Source organism: Pinus tabuliformis, chromosome 6 (assembly GCF_031772625.1).
Source record: "Pinus tabuliformis cultivar Carrire ecotype Pingquan chromosome 6, CPIR1, whole genome shotgun sequence".
NCBI lineage: Eukaryota > Viridiplantae > Streptophyta > Pinopsida > Pinales > Pinaceae > Pinus > Pinus tabuliformis.
The window spans coordinates 61,434,163-61,456,198 of NC_142292.1; the positions used below are offsets into that span (position 1 = coordinate 61,434,163).

The window sequence follows — 22,036 nt, forward strand, 5'->3', positions numbered from 1 at the left end:
ATTATTTTGGCTCCCATGGCTAAGTTTTGGGCATTGAGATCTTTAAAATTCAAAGCTCCCTCCTGATATGGTCTGGTGACTGTATCCCAATTTACCAAAGAAATTCTTTTCTCGTTTTGTTTACCTCCCTTCCAGAAAAAAATTCTGATTAAGTCCTCCATCTTTTTTATGATTCCTACAGGTGCCAATAGGACTGAGAATTTAAATAGGGGAAGACTGCTGAGCACTGATTTTATGAGGACTGATTTCCCTGCTATGTTTAACCAGGAGGACCCCCAAGCCTGCAATTTTAATTTAAATTTGTCTAACTGTGGCAGCCAGTCTTTGCTCAACGCCCTTGAATGAAAGATGGGCAATCCTAGGTACTTGAAAGAAGACCATGAGACTGAGATTGCAAAACCTAGGCAACGAGCAATGGAGCTCGCAGTTGAGGCAGGAATGTTCCAGCTGTAGATGTGGCATTTGGCGTTGTTTAGAACACTGCCCGAGACCTTACAATATTCTTCCAGGACTTCCTTGAATTTGGATGCTGAATGAGGTGTTGCGGCCCCCAGCAAAATAGTATCATCCGCGAAGAGGGCGTGATTGATGCTTTTGACCCCTCTAGCTATACACAGGCCAACTATGTCTTGATCTTGTTGTTTTCGTTGTAGATAGAAACTGAGAACAGAGGTCTGAAGAACAAAAAGAAGAGGAGACAGGGGGCACCCCTGCCTCAGCCCTCTAGTGGCTTTGAAGAAGTCAGTTACCCTTCCATTCAAATTTCAATTGTTAAATCTATATAGATTAAGTAATTAGAAGTTTTTGAAAACTTTAAATCTTATTATACATTTAAAAATACATTTCCAATAAAACAAAATGACATTCTCATCAAATAATTTTATCATTGAATTTTAACAAACATAGAATAATTAAACTTCTATCATTGAATTAAAAAAGAAGAAGAAAAAGACAAAAACATACAATAATTAAACTTCACATAACATTTCAAGAACATAAGGAAAAAACAATTTTATCTAAAAAAATGTTTTCAAAATTTTTATTTATTTATTTATAATTTAAATATTTTCCATCAAATTTCAGATATTCATAGTTAAAATTTGTATTTTTAATTGCATCAAAAATTAATATTATATTTAGGGTGTGCAATCTCAACAATTTATCTACACAATTTCAACCATTTAAAAACAATTTTATCTTAAAAAAATGTTTTCAAAATTTTTATTTATTTATTTATAATTTAAATATTTTCAATCAAATTTCAAATATTCATAGTTAAATTTGTATTTTTAATTGCATCAAAAATTAATATTATATTTAGGATGTGTTATCTCAACAATTTATCTATACAATTTCAACCATTTAAAAAAATTTTATGTGAACAATTTTTTTTCAAATCACAACATATTTAAACTACATAGGATAAACAAAAGTTTCTATTAATATATATATATAAGGCGTAGTTTAATTTAGTGAAATAACTTTTTTGATCATAATTCACCGAAAATTTAACAATATCATTTCAAGATTTTTTATTCTTTAAAATACGTTTTTGAATGCATAAATAGATCCAACACAAAAAAGCTTAGGACACTCAAATTCCACAAATTAAATTGAAGGTTTTAAAAATTTCTATAAAATTCTGATTAAAATTAACTAAAAACATGTGATAAAAAAACCATTTTTGTCGATCAATTAAACTATGTCTAAAAATAAATATAAAACCTATAATAATAAATTCTATTTTTTCCAATTAATATATATAAAAATAAATATAAAACCTATAATAAAAAATTCTAATATTTTAGATAAATAACGACCCTTGCTTAACTCGAAGGCAAAACACAAAGACTGAAAAGACAAGGACGGGGAAATAGGAATCCGCCACTTAATACATGTCATCGAAGCCCCCTTGGAAAAGAATCATTTAATTTCATCTTTTATTTTTGGGTTTTCCTTTTTAAGGCTGCCTTGCCGACCTCATCTCGGGCGTTTGTCTGCCACTACCGCTTTTCTCTAGCGCCCGGTCACTTGCGCTCCACGTATCCCACCTTTAACCAATGCCAGAAAGGGCTTTTCCATGTGACCGCTCTCTATGCAACCGACATGGCACGTATTTGTCAAAAGAGCCGCCAATTAAACAACTCGACCTCCGCTCCACCAAATTTGGCGGAATCTAATGGCAGATAGAAAATGTGTTAGAATAGCCTTATATGAATGATCCTATTTCCTAATTCTCTACCTTTATCATAATTTCCGCGAATCCGTCTTTGAAACCCTCATACTGGTGATCAATTTCTCGCCAGAATTCCTCATAATTCAGAGCCTGGAAGTTCCTTGTTAGCGTTTTCTGCTCCAATTCGACCTTCATTATATCAAATTTCATCCATTGCTGTTACAGTCGAGGAATTTTTTCGGGGGCCGTAACCCCTTTGTTATGTATTGTAATTGTTCCATTTAGGCTGGGTCAGATTTTGCGGCCCGGTACAGAGCGATCGCTGCCTTTGCATTCTGTGTTTGGAGATTTAATTGAAGCAAAACCCTCGATTCATTCATCGTTAGGAGAAATGGATTCTGAGGACGATATGCACGATGCCAATGACACCGATGTATATGACAGCGAAGGATATGCGATGGAAGAAGACGATGATGATGAGGAAGACTATGGCTTTGTCGAAAACGCCAGCGATGATGATTCTGAGGAGAATACCTCCATTTCTCGCCGTCCTCAGGTAAATTTAGTTGCTTCTCTATAACTAACAGTTAGATGTTTGCCCGGAAAAGGATCGCTTAGTTCTGTAGGAACAATATCGGTTGTCGACCAAAGACAATTGCAGCGAGGCTGATTTTTGGATTGTCATTGGAAAACCTGGATTTTTAACCCCTTACATGAGGCAGTTTTGGGTACATATCAGTCTCCATCCTTTAGAATCTTTTAAGCGAGCATTTGCCAAAAAAAGGGACTTTGTTATGCATATTTGAGTTTTACTTCCAAGCCTTTCAGTGTATTCCTTATTTCTGTTGTCAATCATGGGTTTTGTTTCTAAAGGGGATTGGAAAAACTTATTCTCATTTATTGTGTTTATTTGCCATGTGTGTGTATGTGAGAGAGAGATTAAGATTAAATTCTGATAAAATTTGATTTTCGATTCTGATGAAAATATAGTTCCTGTAGACCAGGTACGTCTCCGATGACGTTAAAAGATAAACAAACATATCTCTGTGTATTTGTTCGTTTACAATTAAATTATAGTTAAATTTGACTCTTGACTCGGATGAAAATATGTCCATTTAGACCAGGCGGCATCTGTGTGGGAGGTTTTTATCTACAGGACATTTGATTTATGTAGAATTTGCAAGTGAATTTCCCCTACTGCCCATGTGTTTGAATGAGTGTCGAGGTTAGAAGAATTTTGTAAAGGTTCATGTATAGCATGGTCAGTGTGAAGATAAAACGAAAATAAAACGACGTTACAGGAGGCTCCCTCGGTGATATATTTCTGGCATTAAGTTTTTTAATTAAAATTTAATTTATATTAGCTTCTAAACCAAATTTTATGGCTTATTGTGGCTGAAAATACTCAAATCGGGTCCATTTTAATTTTAATTTTTTGTCAACAAGGTATTATAAATTGTGAAAATTGGAATTGTGTTAGCTAATCTTCCAAGGCAATTATTGTTTGTATCAGAGAATGCAAAAATAGTGCCTGAAAGATGAACAAGTTAAGTTCTGGTGGAAGACAAATGAACAAGCAGCCAAGGTATTTAATTTAGATAAAAAAGTAGAGAACCTTTATTAGGGTGAACACTCAGAAATCTATTCTTTTATTTATTCTTTTGGAGGATGTAATGCTGATAAGCCAAGATTTTGAAGGAGATTGGAGTTCAATGGGTTGGGAATCTGAGTTGCCATCTCTTTGGCTTAAAATGCCTTGTCAACCAATTAATACGTTATTGTAAAGGCTGGTTTTTAAACCTATCCAACATTAGTTGCTTTCCCCAAGCGTATTGATTTCAAGCACCAAATATGCATGGTACTAAAATATTTGCTTGGATTACCTTGAAATTTATTGCATCAGTTTATCAGGGCAATGCTGAGAAGATTTCTGTACCTGCTCTGTACATTGCACCTGAATTGGAGTAAAGCTTAGAGGGTTTGAGTTTTATTAAATGGCAGTTCAATCAATTATTTTTCTTTAAAATTTTTTCCTTTCCCTAAAGGCTAAAGTTAACTGGTTGCTAAATGAATAAAAGGACATTGTGTTAGCCAACCTTACAATGCATCTATTGATTTGCTTCACACAATGCAAAAATAATGTGTAGAAGATGAACAATTTAAATTCTGGTGGATGACTAATGAACAAGTAGCTGAAGGATTTGATTAAGATCATGCTTTATTCTGAGATCATGCTTTTTTGGGAGGATGTAATGATGAGAAACTAAAAAGTTGAAAAAGGTGGGGTTTTTGAAATAGGAATGTTTCTGCACGGTGTAAAACTGAGAGGATTTAAGTTTATAAAATAGCAGTCCAATCAATTTATTTTTATTTAAAATCTTTTTCATTTTCTCTAAAATTAAATGGTCACCAAGGTCATTGACTATACTCAAAAAGGAACTTAAAGATTTGTTTGAAGCTTGAATGAAACAACTTTGTGGGATGAATTTTTAAATGAGCTGTCCATGGTTGGAGTTTTGCTGCATACCTTCATTTGAGGGGAAGTTTTCCATCTATCTTATTAAATTGATTTCATAATTGAAAATATGCTGTCATTTTTTAAAAATGATTGTCTTCAATGCCTAATATTTCTTATCCATGAGAAGTAATGGGTTTAATAAATATTTATCTATTTATCTTTTCCAAAATTAGAAGGAAAAATATAATTCTTGTGTTGGCCCCTTGAAAGGGTTTATTTATTTGTTTTCAAAATGCTAGCTAGCCTAGGTATGGGTTGGCTTAAAGTATTATGAAGATATGAAATGAACAATTGTGCAAATCGAGCTTTAATTTCTCTCTTTAACGTGATGTGAAAATTATTACTTTGTTAAATTTTGTTACTTTGCAGTCGAACTACACTATTTTAAGCGAGGAAGACATTCTTCAACGTCAAAAGGAAGCTATAGCATCTGTTTCTACAGTGCTTTCTATATCTACAGTGGAGGCTGGAATTCTTCTGCGTCACTTCAAGTGGTATAGTATTATATTATTTTAATTTTTAAATATAAAATCGTCCTTTAACATCATTGAAAATAATTCATTGTAATATTTGTTTCAACTTCTGTTTCACCTACAACCTTTCTACATATCTTTTTGTATGAAAGGATATCCAATTCTATTTTCTCTGCCACTGCATTCATTTTAGAGCAGCAGCTGTTATTCTATAGTCACCTTAAGTTTTATAGTTACTAGTATCTGTTACTTTATATTCTTTAAGCTTCTTTAGCACTATTGTAATTTTTGTTAAACGTGCATTCAGCCATGTCTTGGTGGTAGCAGAACAACCTCTTTGGCAACTTCTTGTCCTTCACTAGTTCTGTCATTGACATGATATTTCTTAAATTTTTCTTCTTAAATTCTTTCAAGGAACTGGAAGAAAAAATCCTGTACTTGCCACTCTTTTGATTTCATTGTCTTTAGTGGTTTGATTTTGACGCTGTCAGTCGGTTTATGTTGGTTTTCCTCTGCCACAAGGGGGCTTCCCTAGAATAGGATTACTAGAGCTTATACAATGAAGTCCAAGATGAAATGAAGGGATGGCTGTAGCAAAAGGAATTACAAAGGTTTAGGAAATAAGATGGATGAATGGACCAATGACTATTGTTTTTCCATTTGGCATATGGGATTCTTCTGCGTCACTTCAAGTGGTATAGTATTATATTATTTTAATTTTTAAATATAAAATCGTCCTTTAACATCATTGAAAATACTTCATTGTAATATTTGTTTCAACTTCTGTTTCACCTACAACCTTTCTACAAACTTTTTGTATGAAAGGATATCCAATTCTATTTTCTCTGCCACTTCATTCAATTTAGAGCAGCAGCTGTTATTCTATAGTAACCTCAAGTTTTCTAGTTACTAGTATCTGTTGCTTTATATTCTTTAAGCTTCTTCAGGACTATTGTAATTTTTTGTTGAACGTACATTCAGCCATGTCTTGGTGGTAGCAGAACAACCTTTTTGGCAACTTCTTGTCCTTCACTTGTTCTGTCATTGACATGATACTTCTTAAATTTTCTGCATAAATTCTTTCAAGGAACTGGAAGAAAAAAATCCTGTACTTGCCACCCTTTTGATTTCATTGTCTTTAGTGGTTTGATTTTGATGCTGTCAGTCTGTTTATGCTGGCTTTCCTCTGCCTCAAGGGGGCTTCCCTAGAATAGGATTACTAGAGCTTATACAATGAAGTCCAAGATGACATGAAGGGATGGCTGTAGCAAAAGGAATTACAAAGGTTTAGGAAATAATATGGATGAATGGACCAATGACTATTGTTTTTCCATTTGGCATATGGGATCAAATCAAGGTTTAGTGGGAGACTATCTTAATGGGGAATAATGGCCATTGAGACTGAAATGTACTAAGCAACAACCATTTCCTCTCTGACCCAAACTGCAGAAATTTAGCTAAAGAGATTACTAGGGAGATAAACTCCAATACTGCATTTAGCCGAGCATAGAGAAAGAATGTATGCATAAACAACATCTCAAGGATAGGATAAAGGAAAAAAGAATAGCATTACCAAATTCACTACTTCATAACGTTTGTCAATATAATTCCAGCGATATGAGAGAGCATTAAGATCTACAAGACATCCTCATCCACAAAGCATTTTCATTAATCCTCCAAAGGCATCCTGTTAAAATTGGCAACTAGGGCCAAATTCCACCTTGGGACAGCTCATTTGATGGAGATGATGATTGCATTAAATTCCGCTTTTTGAGAGGACCAAAATTGATGTAAAGATCATCTAATTTGGACAAGCAGAAGTGTGTTTTTGAATTTATGCCCACGCATGTGCAAATTGCTTAGGTCGGCCACATCATCATATAGGCTAATGAAGCTCAATGGATGTGTCACTTCACCCTCAACGACTTGTATAAATACAAGTGACCTCTCACCTCATTTGGCATCATCATTTAGACATTCTTCTCTCTCCTCCTCTCATTGGTTCGTACAGCGATTGGGCATTCTCTCTCTCACATGTGTGGCACAAGGAGGTTGAATATTTGGACAGAATTGCTGGGCTGAAAATTTCAGGAGTTGACCTAGTTTGATGGTTGACCAGTGTTGACTAAGGACTCTTTGACCAGCTTTGACTACAACTTTTGGAGGATTATTGCTGTTTCTCTAGGCTGCATTTCTGAGCATAGAAATTGAGAAAATCTGGGCACTTTGACCAGCGTTGACTTTAGGGTTGACTGCAACTTTGACTGCAGAAAATTACAACAGACTTTCTCTCTCCTTTGACCAAATTTGACTGGATTTTGAAGGACTGTTTTGGGCTGACTTTGACCAGCAAGGAAAGCTGAATTTGACTGGGTTTGACCAATTTTCAAGTGAACTGTTTGACTGCTGTGTTGACCATATTTGACTTTCTGGTTAAGGCTGAGTTTGATTGTAGTTGACTGCAGATTTGCTAGTGCTGTTTTGACTTTGATTTGGCAAGTCAATTTTACCTTTTGTACTCCCTCTCTTTGCTGAACATTTGATATAATAATATGAAGAATTGGTCAAAGGGTTTTCCCCACATTGGGGTTTTTCCCTGCCATCCGCCAAATTTGGTGTCCTCTTGTCTTGGCTCGTCTTTTGCATTTTTATTTTATGTTCTATCTACAGTTATTGTCAATGTGATTTATGGTTAATGTGATTGCTATTAGAAACTGATTTGGAAATTGTCATTGGGATGCTAAAAAGTACATTGAAGTAATTGTGCTAAACTTAGAACATACCATTGTTATCTAAATTTAACATGGTATCAGAGCCTGGGTGAAGACAAAGCCCAAGCAAGAGAGAGAAAAGGAATCACCAAGAAAGGTTTATTGGACAAGTTTCAATGGATTCTTCAGCTTACTTCAAGATTGAGGACAAGCTCAATGACAAATTTGATGATCATGCATGGAAAATGACTTTGGACCTGACTTTGGAGGAACATGAAGTATTGAACTATGTGCAGGGAAAAAAGTTGTGGAGCCTCCTCTAAATGCACCAACTGCTGCTAAGACAAAGTATAGAAAGGTGAGGTCAAAGCAAAGAAAATTTTGGTTGATTCTATTCAAAAGCATTTGGTTGCCTATATTTCTAATTTGGGAACTTCTAAGGAAATATATGATAAGTTGGTTAGGATGTTCAAAGTGAACAATGCAAATCAAATCCTCTTTCTCAAAAACAAGTTGAAGGACATCAAGATGGATAAAGGGGAGTCCATCCAATCCTACTTCATGAGGATCACACAAATCAAGAATGACCTTTTATCTATTGGAGAAGTTATTGCTGATAGGGAGCTCACTCTCATTGCACTTGGGGGTCTTTCAAGAGCATGGGATGTGTTTGACACCACTATTCTCAACAATGAAAGGATTCCTAGTTTCGATGAATTATTGGCTAGATGCCCTCAAGAGGAGACAAAGCCTTCAGATGGAAATGAACCCACCGCTTTCTTCGCTCATGCAAAGAAGAAAAATAATGTTGGTCCAAGGAGACAGGTTCAAGGGTTCAAGCAAGGATTCAAAGAAGGAAGAAAAGGAAGTTGTGTCAATTATAACAGGTTCGACCACTATGCTAGAGAGTGTCCTCACAAGAAGAACTCTCCAAGGGATGATGACAATAACAACAACAAAGGCAATGACAATCAAAGGAACAAAAAGTTCAATAATAAAGGAAAAAGGAATGCTTCTGGTGCTCGATATGGAAATGGTTGACTTCCCAAATGTTGAAATTTGGTACCGGAGGACAGGTGGTTCTGTTAGGCTTTGATCTTTGGCTTAGGGAAAAGTGTCCAAAAGAATTTAATTTTTCTCCTAAAGTGACTTTATAATTTTTATAAAGTCAAATCTAATTTAAAAGTGACTTTAAGGGATAAAGTTACTAAAGTCTAATTTTAAAGTGACTTTTATAAAGTGAATGAAAAATTAGAAAGAAAAAAGTGACTTTGGAAATAAATGACTAAGTGGGTTTTTATTAAAGTGGGGTGAATAAAAAAATAGAAAGTGAGATTTAAATGAGCATTTAAGCTCAGCCTTAGATTTCAATCTATTTCAGCCATTGGATTTAGGGATCACCCAAAAGTCACTTAGGGTTGGATGAAGGGAGGAAAAGGAGGAAAAGATCATTCATTTTTTCATGAGCAGATTGATAGAGAGAGCAAGAGAGATTTCTGGACAGGGAGGAGAAGGAGGCAGCAGCTTGGCATGCATACCAAGGTAGCAGTTAAGCAAATCCGTATAGTGGAATGAACAAACAATAAAAGACAGATTTTTGCATAGAAATCGAGGCAGTTGATTTTCTGCACAAAAATCGAGGTCTGTACAGCTTGTCCGTACAGTCGGTACAACCCTCTGTACAGTCGGTACAGTAGCAGTACAACATTGTGTTGCTGTTTGGAAATTTCCAGTGGGCTGTGAGGCTCAGAAATCGAGATAAGTTGTAAATTTGCTTGCTGATTTTTGCTGAATATTTCTCACTGTAAAAGGCATTTTCCAGAAATAAAGAAGAGCTCTCAAACTGGTTTTCCCCAAGAGTTGTAGGGGGTTTTTCCAGGGTCACATTGACCAAAAATCACTGTGTTCAAATGTGTTAAATGGCTGTTTGTACTTGCTGATTTTTATTTCTGCATTTTCCAGCATTCTGTAAAATTTCCAGAATTTGTGTTTTCAGCAAAATTTATTTTTCAGTTGTTGAATGTATGGATATGTGAATGGGCATTTAACTGTATGGGAGAAATAAGGTGAAACTGAAAACCGGGGTGGGAAAACAGAAATTTTTACATGGTATCGGAGCTTGAGTGCTGAAGGGCAGTTTGGGACAGCAAGGAGGAAAATTACAGCCTGCTGATTTTTCATTCAAAAAATTCCAGCACGCTGATTTTTCACAAACAACAGTTTTTATCTTTACTACAGTAGTGCTATTTTTCAGTGTTAGGACAACAGGATGTCATTGGGATTGAGGGTGGAGGATAGGCTGGATGGGCATACAAACTACAGTGTTTGGAAGGAGAGAATGCAAAGTATCTTTGAGGAGGCAGAAGTCTGGGACATCATGGTGCACATACCACACAGAACCCTGCTGTTGTGCCTACTGATGCCACTCAGTTGGCTGAGTATAATAAAAAGAACAACAAGGGTAAGAGACTGATTCTAGACGGAATCAAAGACCATTGCATTCCTCATGTGAGAGGAAAGAGAAATGCCCATGAGATGTGGACAGCATTGTTCAATCTCTACCAGAGTACCAATGAGAATCGGAAAATGGTCTTGAAGGAGAAGCTGAAGAACATTAAGATGGGTAATGATAGTGCAGCTGGATATCTCACAAAGATTACTAATGTGAGAGATGAGTTGGCAGCACTTGGAGAGGCCATTCGACCCATTGAGTTGGTGCAAATTGCAGTGAATGGCCTCCCCCGTTCATGGATGAACTTTGCTGATGGGGTTTGTGCACGTGAGACCCTTCCCACATGGGAGAGGTTTTGGGATGATTGCATTCAGACAGAGATCAGGAAAGGTCAGCTTGGGGCAGCCAAGCCAGTTGAGCAGGATGAGGATGTAGCACTGTTGGCAGGAGGCAAGAAAGGCAAAGGGAAGAAGCAGGCTTCCATAAGCAATGGTGAGGGCAAAGGCAAAGGTAAAGGTAAACAGGGTGATACACAGAAGGACTATTCCAAAGTGAAGTGTTGGAATTGTCAAAAGATGGGACACTATGCAGTTGTGTGTCTGGAGAAGAAGAAGGGGAAGAACCAGAACGTGGCAGCTTCAGCAGAGGTTGAGGACTTTGCAGTTCGTTTTGATCGAGAGTTTGGGTTCACTACGTATGAGTCCTCTAGTGCAGGATCACCTGCCACACAGGTTCAGAGGGAGCATGCTCTTCCCTCGATTAGCAGAGCATCTTCGGGTATCTGGTATGTGGACAATGGGGCTTTACGTCACATGGCAGGAGTCTGTGAGTACTTCTCAGAGCTTTCAGAGAGTGGCACTGATATAGAGGTAGTACTCGGTGATGATAGAGTTGTTAGAGCAATCGGTGTGGGGACTCTGACATTTCAGAGGGAGTCCAAACCTCCCTTGAAGGTGTCAGATGTTCTTTATGTGCCAGGGATGAGGAAGAACCTCATATCTGTCTCAGCTTTGGAGGACAGAGGATATGAGGTACTGTTAAGGGGAGGACAGGTGTTGATGTATCCCAGGGGCACTCCAGCTGATTCAGCTAGAGTGATAAGTGTACGCCATGCAAAGGTGTACAAGTTTGCATTCCAGTCCCTTGTGGCACTGAGCAGTAGTACCGACAGCAGAGCTAGCAGTTCTGAGCTGTGTGAGATTTGGCACCGCAGGATGGGACATATGTATCATGGAGCCTTGAGGACATTGCGGGAGATCACTACAGGTGTGCCAGATTTCAATACTGATAACTTTGATACTTGCAGAGGATGTGCGATGGGCAAGTTTGCCAAATCCCCTTTTCCCAGTAGTGACAGCAAAGCCACTGGGATACTTGATTTGATTCATTTCGATGTGAGCGGTCGGATGTCTCATGTTTCCTTGATTAGATATGAGTACTATGTTTTATTCATTGATGATCACTCCAGGAGGACCTGGATTTATTTCTTGAAGACCAAGAGTGAGGTTTTCAAGTAGTTTCAGGAGTTTAGAGCTCTTATGGAGACACAGACAGGTCGGAAGATCAAGTCCCTGAGGTCGGACAATGGAGGAGAGTACACTCTTGGAGATTTTGTTGACTATTGTGCGGAGGCAGGCATTAGGAGGGAGTTCACTGTTCCTTACAAACCCCAGCAGAACGGGGTTGTAGAGAGGAAGAACAGATCCATCGTAGGGGCTGCCAAAGCCATGTTACATGATCAGGGGTTGCCATTGTTCTTGTGGGCAGAGGCCTGCAACACTGCTGTTTATTTGCAGAACAGGAGTCCGCATCGTGCCTTGGGGCACATGACTCCAGAGGAGGCTTTTTTTGGGAAGAAGCCTGATATTGGTCATCTTCGTATCTTTGGGTGCATCACATACTCCTACATACCCAAGGAGAAGAGGAACAAACTAGAGCCCACCGCAGAGAAGGGTATCTTTGTGGGTTACAGTGAGACCTCAAAGGCCTTTCGGATTTACATTCCTGCACAGAGGAGAGTTGTTGTTAGGCGGGATGTGAAGTTCGAGGAGGACAGTGCCTTTAGGAGATCATGGGAGTTAGAGTATCTGGATCAGCCAGACCCTCAGCAGTCAGTTGCAGGGATCAGGAGGATCTGGAGGTACATCTATGAGGATGTCAGGTCCATCAGTGAGCAATGGCTCACCGAGCCAGAGGGGTAGTGCTCTGGGCAGCTGCAGAGCAGTTCACTAGGGAGTCCACTGATGGACAGTTCACACGGTACCTCGGCTTTTACAGGTTTAGGTGCAGGCAGGAGGACAACAGACAGATCAGGAGTTCAGGCTCCTGATGATGATGGGGAGGAGGAGTTTCATTCTCCTATGGGAGAAGTGCACTCAGGGAAGAGGAAGCCCAAGTGGCTTCAGGACACCTTGAGTGATGCCACATCTGTTGCTGAGCCTAAGAGGTCAGTCAGAGGGAGTAGACCACCTGAGAGGTTTTGTAGCTATATGGCAATGGTTACCAGCATCCTTGACTCTGAGCCTTTTAGCTATGAGGAGGTAGTTAGCCAGCAGGTCTGGAGAGAGGCCATGCAGGAGTAGTATTCTTCTATCATGAAGAATGATGTTTGGGAGGTGGTGCCGAGGCCTGAGGGCAAATCCGTGGTTACTTCCAGATGGCTTTACAAGGTAAAACATGTTGCAGATGGAAACATTGAGAAATTCAAAGCGAGGTTTGTGGGTAGAGGGTTCTCCCAGGTAGAGGGAGTTGATTATGAGGAGACCTTCGCTCCCGTGGCTCGATATACTTCGATCCGCTCCATTATATCGATAGCAGCAGAGATGGGTTGGAAGATCCACCAGATGGATGTGAAGACCGCATTTCTCAATGGCTTCATACAGGAGGAGGTGTACATTGAGCAGCCACAGGGCTTTGAGGTGCATGGGAAGGAGTCCCATGTGTGCAGACTGAAGAAGGCCCTTTATGGCCTGAAGCAAGCTCCCAGAGCTTGGTACTCCAGGATAGATACATACTTACAGGGGTTGGGTTTCATAAAGAGTGAGGCAGATCCTAACTTTTACTTTATTGTGATAGGTGAGGAGCCTCTCATTCTGGTGTTGTATGTGGATGACTTGGTCATTACAGGTGCAGAGAGACTCATAGAGCACTGCAAGAGAGATCTTGCGACGGAGTTTGAGATGAAGGACATCGGCTTGATGCATTACTTTTTGGGCTTGGAGGTGTGGCAGGAGGAGGGGCATTTCTTCCTGGGGCAGGGGAAGTATATTGTGGACATCCTTAGCAGATTCCGCATGGAGGATTGTAGACCCATGTCGACACCGATGATCACCAACTGGAAGAAGCTTCATGCTTCGGATTCCGAGTTGGTGGATCCCACATTGTACAGGCAGCTGATTGGTTCCTTGATGTATTTGGTCAACACTAGACCAGATATCTGTTTTGCAGTCAACACGATGAGTCAGTTTATGTGTGAGCCTAGGAATGTTCACTGGGTGGCTGCAAAACACATTTTGCGGTACTTGTAGGGGACAATGGATTATGGTCTGGACTACAGGTAGGGAGATGGAGTGAGATTGGCAGGATACACTGATTCTGATTGGGCAGGTTGTGCCTCTGATAGGAAGAGCACTTCAGGGTGCTGTTTTGGGTTGGGTTCAGCAGTAGTGTCATGGTTCAACCGGAAGCAGCAGTCAGTAGCACTGAGTTCAGCGGAAGCAGAGTATATGGCAGCAAGTCTAGCTAGTTGTGAGGCTATCTGGCTTCGCAAGATGTTGTTTGGCTTATTTGGTCAGCCGTTGAGACCTTCAGTGATTTACTGTGATAATCAGAGTTGCATTAAACTCACGGAGAATCCAGTGTTTCATGACAGGTCAAAGCATATCGGGATCAGATATCATTTCATTAGAGACTATGTACAGAAGGGAGCTGTGAAGCTTGAGTATATTTCCACTGATGAGCAGGTTGCAGATATTCTTACCAAAGCTTTACCACGGGGCAAGCATGTCTACTTCAGAGACAAGATGGGTGTGGTGAGGAACACCTTCCTCGGTAAGAGGGAGTGTTGAAATTTGGTACCGGAGGACAGGTGGTTCCCTTAGGCTTTGATCTTTGGCCTAGGGAAAAGTGTCCAAAAGAATTTAATTTTTCTCCTAAAGTAACTTTGTAATTTTTATAAAGTTAAATCTAATTTAAAAGTGATTTTAAGTGATAAAGTTATTAAGTTTAATTTTAAAGTGACTTTTATAAAGTCAATGAAAAAATTAGAAAGGAAAAGTGACTTTGGAAATAAATGACTAAGTGGGTCTTTATTAAAGTGGGGTGAATTAAAAAATAAAAAGTGAGATTTAAATGAGCATTTAATCTCAACCTTAGATCTCAATCTATTTCAGCCATTGGATTTAGGGATCACCCAAAAGTCACTTGGATCACCCAAAAGTCACTTGGGGTTAGATTAAAGGAGGAAAAGGTCATTCATTCTTTCATGAGCAGATTGGGAGAAGGAGAGCAAGAGAGCAAGAGAGATTTCTGAGCAGGGAAGAGAAGGAGACAACAGCTTGGCACACATTCCAAGGCTGCAGTTGAGCAGATTTTGGCACGATTTTTGAGGAGTGGTTTGCACAAAAATCGAGGAGCAGTTTGTTGGTTTTTCTGCATGCAAAACGAGGGTCGTACAACGCATTTATTGCAGGCCGTACAATGCATTTATTGCAGTATGTACAGCGCATTTAATGATGGCCGTACAACAACATTTAATGCTGAAAGTGGGCACGAAAATCGAGGAGGCCGTACAACATTTATTGCTGTCATGTTTGCTGTAATTTCCAGTTTGCTGTGAGGCATGGGAAAAGAGATAAGTTGTAAATTTGCTTGCTGATTTTTTTTTTTTCCTGAATATTTCTCACTGTGAAAAAGACAATTTTCAGAAATAAAGAAGAGCTCTCAAACTGGTTCTCTCCAAGAGTTGTAGGGGGTTTTTCCAGGGTCAAGTTGACCAAAAATCTCAGTGTTAAAATGTGTTTTAATGGCTGTTTATTACTGCTGATTTTTATTTCTGCAATTTCCAGCAATCTGTAAAATTTCCAGAATTTGTGTTTTTAGCAATATTTATCTTTTCAGCTTGTTAAATGTATGGTTATGGGAAAGGGAATTTAACTACATGGGAGAAATAAGGTGAAACTGAAAACTGGGGTGGGAAAACAAAAATTTCTACAAAATTGGATTCTCCATGAGTTTTATGCAACTCTGATTATCACAGTGAATTACTGAAGGTCTCAATGTGTGACCAAATAGACCAAACAACATCTTGCGAAGCCATATGGCCTCACAACTAGCCAAACTAGCAACCATATACTCTGCCTCAGCTGAGCCCAATGCCACTGACTGTTGTTTCTGGCTGATCCACGACACAATTGTCGAACCCAACCCAAAACAACACTCGGAAGTACTCTTTTTATCTAAAGCACAACCTACCCAATCTGAATTCGTGTACCCTGCTAGTCCCACTTCATCACCCTATCTATAATCCAGACCAAAATCCACAGTCCCTTGCAAGTAACGAAGAATGTGTTTTGCAGCCACCTAGTGCACTCTCCTGGGCGCACACATGAATTGACTCATAGTGTTAACTGCAAAACATATATCTGGTCGAGTGTTGATCAAATACATCAAACAACCAATCAACGGTCTATATAGAGTAGGATCCACCAACTCGGAATCAGAAGCGTGAAGCTTCTTCCAGTTAGTGATCATAGGTGTAGACATGGGTTTGTAGTCCTCCATGTGAAATCTGCTAAGAATACCCACAATGTACATCCATTGTCCCAGGAAGAAATGCCCCTCCCCTTGCCACACCTCCAATCCCAAAAAATAATGCATCAAGCTGATATCCTTCATCTCAAACTCTGAAGCAAGATCTCTCTTGTAACGCTCAATGAGTCTTTTTGCACCATTGATGATTAAGTCATCAACATACAACACCACAATGAAGTATAGGTTCCTCACCCACCACAATGAAGTATAGGTTTGGATCAACCTCACTCTTTGTGAAACCCAACTGCTGCAAGTATGTATCAATCCTAGAGTACCAAGCTCTAGGAGCTCGCTTCAGGCCATAGGGTGCTTATTTCAATTCGCATACATGGGACTCCTTCCCATGCACCTCAAAGCCATGCGACTGCTCAATATAAACCTCCTCCTGAATGAAGCCATTGAGAAATGTGGTCTTCACATCCATCTGGTGGATCTTCCAACCCATCTTTGTTGCAATCGATATAATGGAGCGGATAGATGTATATGAGCTACGAGAGCGAAGGTCTCTTCATAGTCAGCTTCCTTTACTATGAGAACCCTCTCGCCACAAATCGAGCCTTGAACTTCTCGATGCTGCCATCTGCAACATGCTTCATCTTGTAGAGCCATTTGGAAGTAACAACTGATTTACCTTCAGGCCTCGACACTACCTCTCAAACATCGTACTTCATAATAGAAGAATACTCATCCATCATAGCTTCTCTCTTGACTTGCTGGCTGGTTGCCTCCTCATAACTAGAAGGCTCGGAGTCAACAATGCTTGTTACCAATGCCATGTAACTATAGAACCGCTCAGGTGGTTTACTCTCTCTAACCTGTCTCTTTGGCCCAACAACTGATGTGGCCTTGCACAAGGTATCTTGAAGCCACTTGGGCTTCCTCTTCCCTGAGCATACTTCTCCCATCGGAGTGAAAGAATCCTCATCATCATCAGAAGCCTGAACTCATGAAGGCCTGCTAACTGACCTCATGCCTGAATCTGTGCCTGTAGATGCTGAAATATCGTGTGAATTGTCCATTAGTGGACTACCCTGTTAACTGCTCTGCGCACTGCCCTGCATGCTGCCTGAAGAACCACCCACTTGACTCTGAGAGCAACTGCTCACTGATGGACCTGACATTGTAATCGATGTACCTCTTGATCCCTGACCACTGGATCCCTGTGACTGACTCAGCTGCTCTTGAGAGTTTGGTGACTCGGATACTCTAACTCCTGTGACCTATTGAAAGCTCTCTCCTCCTCGAACTTCATGTCCTGCCTGACAACCACTTTCCTCTGCGCAGGAATATAAATCTGATAAGCTTTTGAAGTCTCGCTATAACCCACAAAGATACCCTTGTCTACAGTGGGCTCTAGCTTGGTCTTATTCTCCTTGGGGACATAGGAATATGTAAGGCGCCCAAAGATACGAAAGTGCCCAACATCAGACTTCTTCCCAGAAAAAGCCTCCTTCGGAGTCACATTCCCCAAGGTACGATGTGGGCTCTTGTTTTGCAAGTACACAGCGGTGTTGCAGGCCTCTGTCCACAAAAATAAAGGTAACCTCTGATCATGAAGCATGGCTTTGGCCGCCCCTGCAATGGATTTGTTCTTCCTCTTTGCAACCCTATTCTGCTGGGGGTTGTAAGGAACTGTGAACTCCCTTCTAATGCCTTCCTTAGCACAAAAATCAACAAACTCACCAAGGGTATATTCCCCTCCATTGTCCGACCTAAGGACCTTGATCTTCCTACTAGTCTGGGTCTCCACAAGAGCTTTGAACTCTTGAAACCGCTTGAAGACCTCACTCTTGGTCTTCAAGAAATAAATCCAGGTCTTCCTGGAGTGGTCATCAATGAATAAAACATAGTACTCATTGCCACTCAAGGATACATGAGACATCCGACCACTCACATCGGTATGAATCAAGTCAAGGATCTCGGTTGCTCTGTTGTCACTGCTGGGAAAAGGGGATCTGACAAACTTCCCCATAACACATCCTCTGCATACATCAAGGAGATCAGAACTGAAATCTGGCACACCAGAGGTGATCTCCCACAATGTACTCAAGGTCCCATGATACATGTGCCCCATCTTGCGGTGCCAAATCTCACACAACTTTGAACTGCTAGATCTGCTGCTGGTCCTATCTCGGGTGCTACTACTCAATGCCATCAGGGGCTGGAATGAGAACTTGTACACCTTGGCATGGCGCACACCAATCTCTTTAGTTAAAGACACTGGAGTTCCCTTAGGATATATAAGCACCTGCCCTCTCCTGAACAACACATCATACCCTCTGTCCTAAAGTGCTGAGACGGATATCAGGTTCTTCTTCATTCCAGGCACATATAGAACATCCGACACTTTCAAGAGAGGTTTGGGTCCCCTATCAAATGTCAATGTCCCCACACCGACTGCTTTAACAATGCTGTCATCACCAATTACTACCTCCATAACAATATCACCCTCTGAAAGCTCTGAGAAGTACTCTCTGACTCTTGTCATGTGGCGGGAAGCGCCATTGTCAACATACCAAATGCTAGAAGATGCTCTGCTAGTAGCGGGGAATGCACACTCCCTCCTAACCTGTATGGCAGGTGATCTTGCACTAGTGGCCTCACAAGCTATGAACCCAAACTCCCGATCAAAGCTCTCTGAGAAGCTCTCTATCTCTGCAGAAGCTGCCATGGGTTTGTCTTTCCCTCCCTTGTTCTTCTTCTCCAGACACACAACAACATAGTGTCCCAACTTTTGACAATTCCAACATTTGACTTTGGAAAAGTCCTTCTCCTTGTTGTGTGCCTGCATTTACCTTTGCCTTTGCCTCCACTGTTGGAAGCTTGTTTCTTTGTTCTGCCCTTCTTACCTCTTGCTAACAATGCCATATTGTCATCCTCCTCCACCTATTTGGCTGCCCCAAGATGGTTCTTTCTAATCTCATTCTGAATGTAATCATCCTACAACCTCTCCCAATCTGGAAGGTTTTTTCGTGCAACAATGCCATCCACAAAATTCTCCCAAGTCTTGGGAAGACCATTCAAAGCAATCCTCGCCAATTCAGTGGGTGCAATGATCTCACCTACGGTTGCCATCTCATCTTTTATTGAAGTGTTCTTTGTGAGGTATGCTGTAGCACTGTCAGCCTTAGCCATTTTAATGGCCTTCAGTGTCTCCTTTAGGACCATTTTTCTGTTTTCATTTGAGCTCTGGTAAAGACTGGTCAAGGCTGTCCACATTTCATGTGCATAAGTCTTTCCTCTCACATGAGGAATGACATGGTCTTTGATTCCTTCAAGAATCAATCTTTTTGCCTTAGCATTCTTTTTGTTAAACTTTGCCAACTGTATAGGGTCAGCAGGTACTACTACTGGATTTTGTGTGGTATTTACCATAATGCCCCAGACTTCTGCTTCCTCAAGGATGCTTTGGATTCTTTTCTTCCATGCATTGTAGTTGTTCTGCCCCTCCAACCTCTCTTCAACTCTCAAACCCAAAGACATGTGTCGCTATCCTACCAAACTGAAATTTTCAAATTTGTGGTAAAGGTTTCTGTGTAAAAATCAGCTCGCTGTAATTTTGACTTCGCTATCCCAAACTGCACTTTTCTGTTCCAAACTGCACTTATCAACCAACCAAGCTTTGATGTCACAAAGAAATTTCAACCCCTACTTCGGTTATTAGTTTTCCTTATCACTCCATGCATTTAGTTTTAAATCCAAGCATGATAAAAATTCTAAAATTTAGAAATGACAATATTTTCTGAAAACACAAATTTAGAGATTTCACAACTGCTGAAATTGCAGAAATAAAACACCACAAAATTATGACAGCCACTCATAGAAAATAACACTGTGATTTTTGGTCAATTTGACCTTGGAAAAACCCCCTACAACTCTTTGGGGAAAACCAGTTTGAGAGCTCTTCTTTATTTCTGAAAATGCTTTTACAGAAAAATTGAAATACACAATAAAAATTCTAGCAACCACAAATTACAACTTATCTTGATTTTCGTGTTTGAAATCCACTTTGAAAATCATGCCAATTAGCGAACGACCAAAACATAAATTTTCCAGCAATAAAACAACATTAAATGTTGTACGACCAACCTCGAAAAACGTGCCCAGGACTTGTTGTACAGACTGTACAAACAATACGAATTTCAACAGTATGATTGCTTCGAAATTCATGCCCAAATCTGCCTCAAAATTCATGCCCTTGTTGTTGTCCCTCTTCCTCGATTTCTGTGTTGTGCCTCTTTCTCATTATCTGTGCCTTTCTCCTTCTGTATGGTTTTGCCTTGGGATGCGTGCCAATAAATGTAGCTGCCCAAATTTGTTGAAATGTCTTCTTGTTGCTCTCCTTCACTTTCTCACTGCTCAGAAATTTTCTCGTTGCTCTCTTCTCTTTCTCTCAAATGCTTATGAAAGAATGAATTGATCTTTTCCTCTTCTCGTCTTCTTTTATTCTCTAAATGACTTTTTGGGTTACCCTAAGATCTAATGGCTGAGATTCATTTAGATCTAGGGATGAGAATAAATGTGCATTTAATTCTCACTTTCTATTTTTTAATTTACCCACTTAAATAAAGACCCACTTAGCCTTTTATTTCCATAGACGCTTTTTCACTTTTTGATGCAGGAGCATCCGGACTTCGCTAACAATGTGATTGTATGTTCACATGTTGTGGCTAACAAGAGATGAGTTTCATGGACTTGAGTGTTCAAAATCAATTCTTAGTAAAGAGGGTTGGATCTCTCGAAAATTATCTTTACTCCAATTATTGAAATAATTAGAATGTTGTATTATTTTTAGAATAGGAGACAAGTTGTTAGTATAAGTGTGTATCAGAGCTTGAGAATAGGGATTTAATGGTTGAGTTGATAAAAATAGAGATTGAGTTGTCAATGCAGTTAGGATAGGATTTGATTCATAAAAGAGGAAAGAATGCAATGACAGAGAGATTAGATGATCGATAATAGAGTGAGTAAGCGAGAGTTTGAGTAAGAGATAGGGTTTGAGATTGAAACATAGGTCAGACAAACTGTTGTAATCAAGCTGAGAGGGCCAAGACTCTATAATTTCCATTTTGTTGAATAAATGATTAAAGTGTGGTGTGGACGTACTGTTTTGGTGTAGAAATTCATTTGTAGATGTATATTGGTGTTTTGGACCCTAATCAGGTATTAATTTCTGTTTTTGTGTTTTATTGTTAATCGTTGTCAATTAGCATTAAGGCTTTATTACGAGATTAAGTTAAACCTCTATTAAACCGTGTTTCTTAAAGTGATGTATTAAGCACGTGCGTAGTATTCCCAAGTGGTAAACGGTATCTCGCGCGCTTAAGAAGAGGTAAATGGTATTGTTACAAGTTCGCGCGATTAACTTTAGTGGTCGACATGTATCACGGGAAAGCCACTTTTCTCGCACGCTCTCGACCTAATATCGGTCGTGCAAGATTTGCACGAGATTGCGCAACAGCGGTTTGATTGGACGGGTCACGTCGACGGTGGAGATCGTCCAGGTTAGTTGGTGAGCCTACAACGCGATATTCGTTGGATCTGGAGAAGTGAGATCAATGGCGCGGATTGAAGTCAACGAGGGAGCGACAGTGATTGGTCAGATAAGCGGGACCCTCAGGGGGAAAATCCACGTACAAAATTTGTTAGTACGTAGTTGATTGGCTCTAAAGCTAACCGGTAGTTGAATTCCAGACTACCACCCCATTTCGTGAACCTCCTGTGTCATTTTTGGTATCAGAGCACAAAGATTAAGTTTTGCTACAATAAACATGCCACTGAGGAGAGAAGGAGGCATAGGTCGGGGGAGACCTTTAGCAAATGCAGTTCTGTTGGATGAGATCCGAAATCTGCATACAAGGATGGAGACAATGGAGACTGCTCAAAGGAGAGCAC

At 39.8% G+C, this 22,036-nt stretch overlaps 1 protein-coding gene across 1 annotated transcript in view; it reads left to right on the forward strand.

Annotated features, from left to right (window-relative positions):
* Positions 1–2,225: 2,225 nt before the first annotated feature.
* LOC149257224 (putative E3 ubiquitin-protein ligase ARI7) overlaps positions 2,226–22,036 on the forward strand; it is a 36,357-nt gene continuing 16,546 nt past the window's right edge. Inside the window, exons 1-2 of the mRNA XM_089413764.1 lie at positions 2,226–2,732; positions 5,064–5,188. Of these exons, the coding sequence (XP_089269890.1) occupies positions 2,568–2,732; positions 5,064–5,188 (290 nt within the window). The 5' untranslated portion in view covers positions 2,226–2,567. The remainder of the gene's footprint in view (positions 2,733–5,063; positions 5,189–22,036) is intronic.